Source organism: Vipera berus (assembly GCF_964194415.1).
Source record: "Vipera berus genome assembly, chromosome: 2".
In the NCBI taxonomy this organism is placed as follows: domain Eukaryota; kingdom Metazoa; phylum Chordata; class Lepidosauria; order Squamata; family Viperidae; genus Vipera; species Vipera berus.
Genome location: NC_138203.1, coordinates 188,221,508 through 188,234,987, shown reverse-complemented (window position 1 = coordinate 188,234,987; position 13,480 = coordinate 188,221,508). Strand labels below are relative to the sequence as shown.

General features: G+C 47.7%; 1 protein-coding gene across 5 annotated transcripts in view; it reads right to left on the bottom strand.

Moving 5' to 3' along the window:
* Positions 1-2,669: 2,669 nt before the first annotated feature.
* The window catches only part of TENM2 (teneurin transmembrane protein 2), a gene marked incomplete at its 5' end in the record, with an annotated part of 970,964 nt that continues 960,153 nt past the window's right edge, over positions 2,670-13,480 (bottom strand). For all 5 annotated transcript variants that reach the window (XM_081316730.1, XM_081316731.1, XM_081316732.1 and 2 more), the window contains 2 exons: positions 2,670-3,805; positions 11,908-12,038. In XM_081316730.1, the coding sequence (XP_081172856.1) occupies positions 3,044-3,805; positions 11,908-12,038 (893 nt within the window). In that variant the 3' untranslated portion in view covers positions 2,670-3,043. The remainder of the gene's footprint in view (positions 3,806-11,907; positions 12,039-13,480) is intronic.

Below are 13,480 nucleotides of genomic sequence, written 5' to 3'. Positions count from 1 at the left end.
TTCCCTCCCCATTGTCCCTTCCTTCCTTCTCTCCCTCCGTTCCTTCCTTCCCTCCCTCCATCCCTTCCTTCCTTCCCTCCCTCTCATTGTCCCTTCCCTCCCTCACATTGTTCCTTCCTTCCCTCCCTCTCTCTCATTGTCCCTTCCTTCCTTCTCTTCCTTCCTCCCATTATCTCTTCCTTCTTTTCCTCCCTTCCTCATTGTTCCTCCCTCCCTCCCTTCTTTCCTTCCTTCCTTCATGCCAAAGAAGGGACAAGGGGAGGGGGAGAGGCTGCAAGCGCATCTGGTGGCCTTGCTGCCGGTGGCCATGGCTTGAAAGGCCACTGTAAATTCCTGGACAAGAGCCGCACAGCCTTAAGAGCAGAGTGGCGGGAAGATATTTGCAATGAGGGAGGTAGGGGTGTGTGGGGTGCACAAGTGGTGCTATGTGGGTCAAGGCAGTGTTCAAGAAGTGCCACATGGGTTGGAGAGGGTATGCATGTGTATGGCATAGGTTGGGGACTGTGCATGAGGATGTGTGAATGGTTAGCAAAGTGTAAGCAGAGAGCAATTGGGAAAGAGTGTGTAGGTGGAAGAGACTTACCCCAATGACCTTTGACCTTCCCTGCCAGCCACTGAAGTCAGAAAAGAAAGTTGCAAATAACAATCATATGCAGGGTGCTTAGCAGCTGTAATTGCAAATAGGTTGACTGGTGTCCAGATCAAGATCACATGACCATGGGGTAGGGGCTGGATCTGCTGTAACTCTTGACTCAGAACCACTATTCATTCAGCTCCGTTGTAACTTTGAACAGTTGAACGGTTGTAAGTCAAGGCTTCTCTGTAAGCAGTAACGGCATTGTAATCGTTCTCACTTTTTATATAGTTTTACTTATCTCACACATTTGGGCTACTAATGAGTAATAGTGTTTGACAGGTGGCTTGACACTGTGCTTGCAATGGTACTGCCTTTAAAGGAAATGCAGTCGAAACAATGGAATGGTTGCTTAGTATTTGGGTCGGTGCATTTTGAAATCCCACATTCATTTTAGCATAATAGAACTGAAAATTTGGAGCCAGAATATAGTTGCTTGCGTGCTTTTTTATATTCATCAGCATTCATCTCTTAAGTTAAAGAGTTCACTGTTGTTTCTATGGTGTGGAGAAAAGAAATGTATTCATTAAAGCACAATATTCAGAATTGGTTTTTAAATCATGAATAATACTTGAATTTAATTCCACATTAGTCAGATGCCATTTTAATTATTGCATCAGTTCTAGGAACCCTGCTTTTTAAAGTACATTTCAGAGGGGCTGTGCCAGGTTTAGAGAAGGTGATGAGGATGATCAGTGTACTAGCAATCAAGAGAGATGGAAGGAACTGGGAATGTTTAGCTTTGAGAAGACTTAAAGAATGACTCAGCATTCTTCAAATACCTGAAAAGATGCCATACAGAAGAAAAATCCAGACTTGTTCTCCATAATTGCGGGATGTCAGGACATGGGACAATTGTTTTACATTACAGAAAGGCAGATTCCATATTGTATATTGACATTCTTTAGAATTTAGTAGTTCTATAGTCAATTACTTAGAAGTGAGTTGGGCTTTCTTTCATGGAATGCATCTGGCATAAATTAGATAATAATCTGCTGGGGATACTTTAATTTGAATTCCTGCAGACTAAAGGGTTAAAATTAATGACCTTAATGTGTGTGTGTGTGTGTGTGTGTGTGTATTTTGTGTATATACACCCACATCCCTTATAGCTGCAGTATATTGTTCTCTGTTGCATCTATGCAACATTCAGCATTTTAATGTAATTATCAGGATATTATAGATGTTTTTTCTATTATGCTTCTCGTTTGCTTCTAAAACAGAAGACATTAAATTTACAGGGGTTTTAGAGACTTTATTTATGTATAAACAATTTAAACACTTTGCCATAAATTATCTTTGCCTGTCTCTATTCTTTGCTTAGCAGCAAATTAAAATTAATATAAAAACTCAATGAACAATTCATACATGTATAATACAAAAAAGTTTTGTACCAAAGTTCTTATTAGACTTGTTTTTTTTATTTTTTTTATTTATTTTTCTTAGTGACCATAATGTGATTGTCTCAGTTTCTTGACCAAACAAACACACTAATATTTTTTTTTCTTTTTAAAATCTGAAACAGTGATTGTGCCTTCTGGCGGATGTATGTACAGGGTGATCTGAATTGGTGCCCATTTGCAACAGTGTTAACACAATGCCCACAGCTCTACCAGAACTGACCAACAAACTACTGAATCTAAACAGACTACACCCTGCAACTGTGTTACTGTCCACAATGGAATCTTCAAAGACAAACAGAGTATGAAATTTATCAGTAGTGATTTATAGCCACAATTTCAAATTGAACTTTACACTTTGCCCTCTTTGAATAAGTTAACCTTAGGCCAGACATAAGCAGGGTCAGAGTGCAAGTTCAGATTTATATTCCTTAGTATATTTCTGTTCCTATTTCCAGTGCTCTGTTGCTCCTGTTCTCCTTTCTTCCAGTTGCTACACACAAATCACCCCAGAAGTCATGTATTAAATGCACCTGTATTTTGCTTTTAAATGAAAAAAACCTCAAGAATGTTTATCAAACAAGCAGCCTGAAGAATCTTTCTCATCAGCTGACTTAGTGGATGGTGGGTGGCCCTCTTAGATTTCTTGAACAAATTTGCTCACATGTGAATGGAGTGAGGTAATATAAGATGAGGCCTTCTTTTTCAAACTTTTTTTGTTGTGAAATTATTATTTTTTCTTTAGACCCACAACAAGTGGGTAATATTTATGGGGTACTTTTGAACTTAAGTGACTTAAAAGTGTTCAGTCTGGCTTTAGTCCACTTCAGGATGTAGTTCTTAATCCTTCCAACAGCAGCATTTGACTCAAAAAATGTGAGCTCGCTTGCCACTCCTTATCCTAAAGCAGCTCAGCCGAGTGCCCCCGATGGTCTTCATCTCCTTAGGAGAGGAGATAACAGTTGTAACTACTGATTCATCCAGGCAAGGATGACAGCAGATTGATTGGTTACCTCTTTCCCATTTCATTCTGTCTTAAGAACTGGATGTTGCTGCTACTGTCTGCCAGCTCTGGATACTGCTCTACTGGGAGCACATAGTATCCTTCATACCCTTGGACTCTCCCTGTGCTCAAAAGCTGCTGCTTCTCTCCTTCCGTCCACAGGCGGCTCCCCTCTTTGCCATCCCGTGCCTTCTGTTGCTCTTTGGCCCAGGCTGACCCCAAAGCCCGCTGCCGAGCTTGGTCCAGAACTCTAGCCTTTTCTTCATCCTGAGTGTCTGGGGTCAGACCGTAACGTATGTTAATCAATAAAGTAGAATATTGGAATTCAACATTGGTAAACCTTCGAGTCCTTCCATTGATTAGGAGGGTTGGCTGGGACACTGTAACATTGACTCCACTGTCCAATACTTTGCGTCCACTTGTCATGGCTAGGGTGACAAGATCACCATCAGAGGAGCCAATCTTGACAAAATAATGGGTGTCTTTCCCCTCAATGCTATAGTGCATTTTGTCCAAGTAGTAAGCATTGTTAAGCACCGAAGCAATTTTTCGGCTGTCTTCCGTTGCAGTGCTTGAAATGCCGGTGGTTACCTTGCCTTCTTTCACAGCAAACATGATCCCTTTACCTATAATTGGAGTAGTGGTTGCAAACCAGTGACCTGCTTTCTCTCTACGATTGGCATGTAACCTTTTTGATATGACTTGTCCCTCAAGGGCCATGAAAGCTTGGTTGTGCCTCTCTGTTGTTTGCTGCATGCCGGTAATTAACTAAAAAATAAATAAAATACAAGGGAAAAGACATTATTGATAAATACAGACTGAAATTCTAATTTATTTAATTATGTCCAAAAATTATACTCACATACAGCAATCCGGTCAAATAAAAATGTTCTGAAAAAGTACTGAAATATAGCTTACCTTGAGTAGCCTTTAAAGGGAGTTTGCAAAATTCCGCTAATATAAAAACAATCATTGCTTTGCTTGCTTTCAAACCATTGTGAATGGTTTGAATGATGGGATGTAGTTGCATTGATCATTTGTGTTCAGTTTCTAGTTCAATTTAAATTTTAAAGCTACGTTTTAAAGAAGCACACCAGGCACCAAACTGATGCCCTGATAGAGTTGTACAATGCAAATCTGAGCATTAATCTGATCAGAGTTTTTCAAATAGCTTCATATTTAGAACACTCTTCCCAAAGACATCCTCGTGCTTGTTTCAATCTGTATTTTATTCAAATTATTACATGACGTGCTTTGAACAATACTGATTTGCTGTTTTTAGTTTTTGTAATTAGATCATTTCATTTGAAAAAAAGTATATTTTATAAGTTGCCTTAGAGACAGCTTTGTTTTGTTCAAATTTAATGTTATCAAATTAAAGCATAGTTGTATAGTTGTACTTGCAAAATCTCCAAAATAATATTATAGATGTAGAAAAATGAAAACAAAAGAACATTTTAATTGGAACACTTACAAACAAACACTGCAACTCAGCTGTGTATTAGTTTAGCCTAAAAAAGAAAAAATGATAGTATATAATGTAGGGGTGGGTAATTAATTTTCCCAAAGGCTACATGAAAAAGTGGAACTCTTGTGCTCCCCTCACTTCCACCATGGGCTGGATAGAGGCAGTCAAAGGGCTGGATGTGATCCACAGGTTGTAAAATTACTTCGCTGCCCTCATCGCGTCCGCAGATAATCGCCCGGCGATTTAGTTTAGGGTGACTTGCTCCCTCCTTAATCAGGAGGCGAGGGAGGAGCCCTTACAGGGGCGGGCCGAGGAGTTTAGTCATTATCTGGCGGACAAAATCGCTCAGATTCGGGCTGGTTTGGACTCTGACTGGGCAGAGTCTGACGTGGAAGAAGCAAGCGGTCTTGAGAGTGTTATCTGGACTGAGTTCGATCCTGTGACCCCTGATGACGTGGACAGGATTATGAAGAGGCTGAGCTCTACCACCTGTTTATTGGACCCGTGCCCCTCCTGGCTGGTTTATTCAGCTCGGGAGGAGACACAAGGCTGGTTCCAGGCAGTAATATCTGCTTCTTTGAGGGAGGGTGTTTTCTCCGCCGCCTTGAAGGAGGCGGTGGTGAGACCCCTTCTCAAGAAGCCTGCCCTGGATCCAGCGATTTTGAATAACTATTGTCCAGTCTCCAACCTTCGCTTTTTAGCGAAGGTTGTTGAGAGTGTGGTAGCGCATCAGCTCCCTCTGTTCCTGGAGGAAACTGATTATCTTGAACCGTACCAATCGGGCTTCAGGCCCGGGTACAGCACGGAGACGGCATTGGTCGTGCTGGTAAATGATCTCTGGCGGGCTCGGGACAGGGGTTGTTCCTCTGTCCTAGTCCTATTAGACCTCTCAGCGGCTTTTGATACCATCGACCATGGTATCTTACTGTGATGTCTCAGGGGACTGGGAGTGGGGGGCACTGTTCTACAGTGGTTCTCCTCCTACATCCTGGGCCGTTCGCAGTCGGTGTTGACGGGAGGGCAGAGATCTGCCCTGAGGCCTCTTGTTTGTGGAGTTCCTCAGGGGTCGATCCTCTCTCCCCTCCTGTTCAACATCTATATGAAGCCGCTGGGTGAGATCATTCGTGGTTTCGGGGTGGGGTATCATCAGTACACTGATGATACCCAGCTTTTTCTTTCCACTCCGAACCAAGCCAGTGATGCCCTCGTCGTGATGTCCCGTTGCCTGGAGGCGGTTCGGGTTTGGATGGGGAGAAACAGGCTTCGACTCAATCCTGCCAAGACTGAGTGGCTGTGCATACCGGCATCTCGGGTGAACCATTTTTGTCCATCATTAACGATGGGGGGTGAGGTGTTACCCCCTGCTGATAGGGCTTGTAACTTGGGTGTCCTCCTGGATTCACGGCTCAGTTTGGAAGATCATATTGGAGCCGTGACCAGGGGGGCTTTTGCCCAGGTTCGCCTGGTGCGCCAGTTGCGACCCTATTTGGACCGAGATGCCCTATGCACAGTCACTCATGCGCTCATGACCTCCCGGTTAGACTACTGCAATGCTCTCTACATGGGGCTGCCCTTGAGGACCACTTGGAGGCTTCAGCTGGTGCAGAATGCAGCCGCACGAGTAGTAATGGGAGTTTCCCGATACTCTCATGTAACACCTCTTCTCCGCGAGCTACATTGGCTTCCGGTTGCCCTCCGGGTGAGATTCAAGGTGCTGGCGATGACCTATAAAGCCCTAAATGGCATGGGTTCAGATTATCTCAGGGAGCACCTGCTGCCAGCATCAGCCTCCCATCGTCCTGTGCGCTCCCACAGGGAGGGCCTCCTTAGGGTTCCGCCGGTTAGGGAATGCCGGCGGGTCATTCCAAGGGGGAGAGCATTCTCTGTGGGCGTGCCTGCACTATGGAATAAACTGCTGGTGGAACTTCGGACTGCCCCGGACCTTCGCTCGTTTCGCCGGGACCTGAAAACTTGGTTATTTGATCTTTCTGGCCTGGACTGAGGGGGTTTTAATTTAACATTAAATTTTAAATTTTAATTTGTTTTAATTGTGGGCTAGTCTTAATTTAATTCTATTTTAATTGTATTTATTTGTATTGTTTTAATTCGCCCTGTAAACCGCCCTGAGTCCTTCGGGAATAGGGTGGTATATAAAATCAATCAATCAATCAATCAATCAATCAATCAAAGAAAGAAAGAAAGAAAGAAAGAAAGAAAGAAAGAAAGAAAGAAAGAAAGAAAGAAAGAAAGAAAAAGCAAGCAAGCCCAGGTCTAGTACAATGCATAGAATTATGGACAATGTGAAAAAAAGTATTTTTCACAACAGTTCTAGTGAAATTATTGATAAGAGTAGTAGCTAAGATTTTTGTGTACTACGTAATTAACAGATAGAATTTGTTTCACAAGATGTAACTATGCCTAGTTTAAAAATTGTATGGACATTTTATGGAAGTTAAGATTATCAATACTATTAATAAAAACCAGTGTTGTACAGACCAATTAATGAGACAAGCATCTCATGAAATAATCTGCACAGACTTCGTAAAAACTAATGTATGATCATGTCAGATCAAAGATCTCATAGAATTCACTTAACAGTAAAGCCATTTTAGCTATTGTTTGCTTGGTAAGCTATAATGATTTTTTTTTAACATACAACATTCAGCCATGATAATTCGGCAGCACTGGTTATTGCCTCTTATTGTTCTGACAGAGCTGAGATATAAAGATACAAACGTTGTCTGCTATTACAAGATCATTGGGGGAGAGGAGCTCTTTAATCATAGCTAATGTAATATTTCAAATATAAATATCAAAAGATCTTATGCTGGAATTCTATATCAGCTGTGCTTGTTATTGTTAACTTTACAGAACCATAGGGCCAGGAAAAGCATTCCAATCTCCCTTTCACAAAAAGCATTGGCATGACCAGTGCTTTCTTCTCATTCTCCTGATGTTAAGGAATGGATACAAGACGTGTTTGTTGTCATATCTTGAAATGTCTTTAGGAGCCTTGGTGGAGCAGTGGGCTAATGCCTCCTTAAGTAACACCAGCTGCCTGCAATTAGTGCAGGTTCGCATCCCACCAGGCTCAAGGTTGACTCAGCCTTCCATCCTTCCGAGGTAGGTAAAATGAGGACCCAGATTGTTGGGGGCAATTAAGCTGACTTTGTAATAATGCCGCTTGGGGTGTGTGTGAAAGCCCTAATAAGCAGGCATATACATAGAATGAAGGCTACTGCTAAGCTTGTAAGCGGCCCTGAGTATTCGGAGAAGGGCGGGATATACCGTATATACTTGAGTATAAGCCGACTCGAGTATAAGCCGAGACCCCCAATTTCACCCCCAAAAACTGGAAAAAGTTATTGACTCGAGTATAAGCCGATCCGCCGTTCTGCAAGCCTGAATACACAGGAATACCCTGTGTGGCCGCGGCTCGTCGGCAGGTCTCCGTTCCTCCTGCCGACCTTTGGGGAGGTTTGGGCGCCTCCCCAAACCTCCCCAAACCTCGGCAGGTCTCCGTTCCTCCTGCCGACCTTTGGGGAGGTTTGGGCGCCTCCCCAAACCTCCCCAAACCTCGGCAGGTCTCCGTTCCTCCTGCCGACCTTTGGGGAGGTTTGGGCGCCTCCCCAAACCTCGGCAGGTCTCCGTTCCTCCTGCCGACCTTTGGGGAGGTTTGGGCGCCTCCCCAAACCTCGGCAGGTCTCCGTTCCTCCTGCCGACCTTTGGGGAGGTTTGGGCGCCTCCCCAAACCTCTGCAGGTCTCCGTTCCTCCGCGCAGACCTGCCGACCTTTGGGGAGGTTTGGGCGCCTCCCCAAACCTCGGCAGGTCTCCGTTCCTCCTGCCGACCTTTGGGGAGGTTTGGGCGCCTCCCCAAACCTCCCCAAACCTCGGCAGGTCTCCGTTCCTCCTGCCGACCTTTGGGGAAGTTTGGGCGCCTCCCCAAACCTCGGCAGGTCTCCGTTCCTCCTGCCGACCTTTGGGGAGGTTTGGGCGCCTCCCCAAACCTCGGCAGGTCTCCGTTCCTCCTGCCGACCTTTGGGGAGGTTTGGGCGCCTCCCCAAACCTCCCCAAACCTCGGCAGGTCTCCGTTCCTCCGCGCAGACCTGCCGACCTTTGGGGAGGTTTGGGCGCCTCCCCAAACGTCCCCAAACCTCGGCAGGTCTCCGTTCCTGTTTGGGGAGGTTTGGGCGCCTCCCCAAACCTCCCCAAACCTCGGCAGGTCTCCGTTCCTCCGCGCAGACCTGCCGACCTTTGGGGAGGTTTGGGCGCCTCCCCAAACCTCCCCAAACCTCGGCAGGTCTCCGTTCCTGTTTGGGGAGGTTTGGGCGCCTCCCCAAACCTCGGCAGGTCTCCGTTCCTCCGCGCAGACCTGCCGACGTTTGGGGAGGTTTGGGGAGGCGCCCAAACCTCCCCAAAGGTCGGCAGGTCTGCGCGGAGGAACGGAGACCTGCCGAGGTTTGGGGAGGTTTGGGGAGGCGCCCAAACCTCCCCAAACAGGAACGGAGACCTGCCGAGGTTTGGGGAGGTTTGGGGAGGCGCCCAAACCTCCCCAAAGGTCGGCAGGTCTGCGCGGAGGAACGGAGACCTGCCGAGGTTTGGGGACGTTTGGGGAGGCGCCCAAACCTCCCCAAACGTCGGCAGGTCTGCGCGGAGGAACGGAGACCTGCCGAGGTTTGGGGACGTTTGGGGAGGCGCCCAAACCTCCCCAAACAGGAACGGAGACCTGCCGAGGTTTGGGGACGTTTGGGGAGGCGCCCAAACCTCCCCAAAGGTCGGCAGGTCTGCGCGGAGGAACGGAGACCTGCCGAGGTTTGGGGAGGTTTGGGGAGGCGCCCAAACCTCCCCAAACAGGAACGGAGACCTGCCGAGGTTTGGGGACGTTTGGGGAGGCGCCCAAACCTCCCCAAAGGTCGGCAGGTCTGCGCGGAGGAACGGAGACCTGCCGAGGTTTGGGGAGGTTTGGGGAGGCGCCCAAACCTCCCCAAACAGGAACGGAGACCTGCCGAGGTTTGGGGACGTTTGGGGAGGCGCCCAAACCTCCCCAAAGGTCGGCAGGTCTGCGCGGAGGAACGGAGACCTGCCGAGGTTTGGGGAGGCGCCCAAACCTCCCCAAACAGGAACGGAGACCTGCCGAGGTTTGGGGAGGTTTGGGGAGGCGCCCAAACCTCCCCAAAGGTCGGCAGGTCTGCGCGGAGGAACGGAGACCTGCCGAGGTTTGGGGAGGCGCCCAAACCTCCCCAAACAGGAACGGAGACCTGCCGAGGTTTGGGGACGTTTGGGGAGGCGCCCAAACCTCCCCAAAGGTCGGCAGGTCTGCGCGGAGGAACGGAGACCTGCCGAGGTTTGGGGAGGTTTGGGGAGGCGCCCAAACCTCCCCAAACAGGAACGGAGACCTGCCGAGGTTTGGGGACGTTTGGGGAGGCGCCCAAACCTCCCCAAAGGTCGGCAGGTCTGCGCGGAGGAACGGAGACCTGCCGAGGTTTGGGGAGGTTTGGGGAGGCGCCCAAACCTCCCCAAACAGGAACGGAGACCTGCCGAGGTTTGGGGAGGTTTGGGGAGGCGCCCAAACCTCCCCAAAGTTCGGCAGGAGGAACGGAGACCTGCCGAGGTTTGGGGAGGCGCCCAAACCTCCCCAAAGGTCGGCAGGAGGAACGGAGACCTGCCGAGGTTTGGGGAGGCGCCCAAACCTCCCCAAAGGTCGGCAGGAGGAACGGAGACCTGGGGAGGTTTGGGGAGGCGCCCAAACCTCCCCAAAGGTCGGCAGGAGGAACGGAGACCTGCCGAGGTTTGGGGAGGCGCCCAAACCTCCCCAAAGGTCGGCAGGAGGAACGGAGACCTGGGGAGGTTTGGGGAGGCGCCCAAACCTCCCCAAAGGTCGGCAGGAGGAACGGAGACCTGCCGAGGTTTGGGGAGGCGCCCAAACCTCCCCAAAGGTCGGCAGGAGGAACGGAGACCTGCCGAGGTTTGGGGAGGTTTGGGGAGGCGCCCAAACCTCCCCAAAGGTCGGCAGGTCTGCGCGGAGGAACGGAGACCTGCCGAGGTTTGGGGAGGCGCCCAAACCTCCCCAAACAGGAACGGAGACCTGCCGAGGTTTGGGGACGTTTGGGGAGGCGCCCAAACCTCCCCAAAGGTCGGCAGGTCTGCGCGGAGGAACGGAGACCTGCCGACCTTTGGGGAGGTTTGGGGAGGCGCCCAAACCTCCCCAAACAGGAACGGAGACCTGCCGAGGTTTGGGGACGTTTGGGGAGGCGCCCAAACCTCCCCAAAGGTCGGCAGGTCTGCGCGGAGGAACGGAGACCTGCCGAGGTTTGGGGAGGTTTGGGGAGGCGCCCAAACCTCCCCAAACAGGAACGGAGACCTGCCGAGGTTTGGGGAGGTTTGGGGAGGCGCCCAAACCTCCCCAAAGGTCGGCAGGAGGAACGGAGACCTGCCGAGGTTTGGGGAGGCGCCCAAACCTCCCCAAAGGTCGGCAGGAGGAACGGAGACCTGCCGAGGTTTGGGGAGGCGCCCAAACCTCCCCAAAGGTCGGCAGGAGGAACGGAGACCTGGGGAGGTTTGGGGAGGCGCCCAAACCTCCCCAAAGGTCGGCAGGAGGAACGGAGACCTGCCGAGGTTTGGGGAGGCGCCCAAACCTCCCCAAAGGTCCGCAGGAGGAACGGAGACCTGGGGAGGTTTGGGGAGGCGCCCAAACCTCCCCAAAGGTCGGCAGGAGGAACGGAGACCTGCCGAGGTTTGGGGAGGCGCCCAAACCTCCCCAAAGGTCGGCAGGAGGAACGGAGACCTGCCGAGGTTTGGGGAGGTTTGGGGAGGCGCCCAAACCTCCCCAAAGGTCGGCAGGAGGAACGGAGACCTGCCGAGGTTTGGGGAGGTTTGGGGAGGCGCCCAAACCTCCCCAAACGTCGGCAGGTCTGCGCGGAGGAACGGAGACCTGCCGAGGTTTGGGGAGGCGCCCAAACCTCCCCAAACGTCGGCAAGTCTCCGTTCCTCCGCGCCCTGCCTGCCTGCTTCTTTCCGCTGCGGAAAGAAGCAGGCAGGCAAGGCGCGGAGTTTGGGGAGGTGCGCGCGCACCTCCCCAAACCTCCCCAAACTTCGGCAGGTCTCGGACGGCGGTGGCTTGGGAGAGGTGCGGGCGATCCCGGAAGCACCAAAGCCTCGGCCGCGCACAAGTCCTCGGTAAGTTTTTTTTGTTGACTGGAGTATAAGCCGAAGTGGAATTTTTCAGCCCAAAAAGTGGGCTGAAAAATTCGGCTTATACTCAAGTATATACGGTAAATGCAATTAAAATAAAAAAAAATAAAAAATAAATAAAATTCTACAAAATTAAAAAATGCCTATGACATTCACAGAGCACCCCTAGATTGCAAACCCAAAATGTAGCTACAGAAAGTCACTGCTTACCTGACCGTGTTCACATGCCTGCGATTCCGACAGTTCATAAGGAGGTGGTACGAAGTACATTTTTGCTCTTGGGAAACCAGGTATAATGTTGCTGAGTTGAAAGCCAAACATCACTAGCCAGCTTTTCACATCTAAGAATCAAATAAGCACATTTATGAAAGGTGAATATGGCTAGTAAACAGTAGTAGAATTGAGTCCGGGCCTACTTATAAAGCCAGGATGAGATCCGAAGCATTTTTCTCGACAATTTTGATGATAAAATGGTTCCAAAAAGTAAAACGATAGATAGTGCATCATTGCTACAAAGAAGCAGATCATTGATAGGAGAGGTTTTTCTGAGTTTTGGCAAGTAAAATGCTTAGAATGATTTTTAAATAGAAAGTCATCATAAAGAAAAGAAAAAAGTATGCTATAGCTATCACCCCCATCAATCAATATGTAAAACATTATTTATTGCATTCTAGTATCTGTGGTACAGTGCAGGTAGTCCTTGACTTGTGACCACAATTGAGCCCAAAATTTATGTTGCTAAGTGAAATATTTGTTAACTGAGATTTGCCCCATTTTACAACCAGTATTGCCACAGCTGTTAAGTGAATCACTGCAGTTATTAAGCTAGTAACACGGTTGTTAAGTGAATCTGGCTTCCCTATTGACTTTGTCAGAAGTTTGCAAAAGGGGACCACATGTCCCTGGGACACTGCAGCCGTCATAAATATGAATCAGTTGCCAAGTGTCTGAATTTTGATCATGTGACTTTGGTGATGCTGCAACAATCGTAAAGGTGAAAAACGGGCATAAATCACTTTTTCAGTTCTGTTGTAACTGATCACTAAACAAACTGCTGTAAGTCGAGGACTATGTATTAGCTTTCAGGGTTTTTTTTCAATTTCAGCTAATCTAATAGGAAATAAAAGGAAGGAAGGAGAATAGCAGAGCCTTTTTCAGGATTCATGTTCTGCTTTGCATAAGAAAAGGAAGAGCTTCTTTTCTTGGTAAATGGGTGTCAGATGTCACCATGGGTTGGGTATGGAAGGCCATGGCAAAAGAAGAGGAAAAAGCAGTAAGGCAAGATTAATAATTTGGGGTCGAGGAAACAATAATTTTATGGAAAGCTATAAGAAGTATTAGTTAAGAAAACATGATGACCAACTAACTATCCAAGCCTGATTCCCTCTAGATGTGTTGGACGATTTCCATATTTTTCAGCCAGGATGGCCAAAATGGATGTTAAATGTAGATTGTTCTTCTTTGGAGAAGCACCAAAAAACATTTGTTGGATAGATTTCTTAATCTTTTTCATTCCATCTATTTTCACACATTGCTTCGGTAGCAGCTGCATCATAGGCTGGTAGAATCTGACTCAAGATTTTTGGGATATGTAAGTGTGAGTGTGTATGTATGCATGTATGTATACATATATATATATATATATATATATATATATATATATATATATATATATATATATATATATATACATTATATATATATATATATATATATATATATATATATATATATACATTATATATATATATATATATATATATATATATATATATATATATAT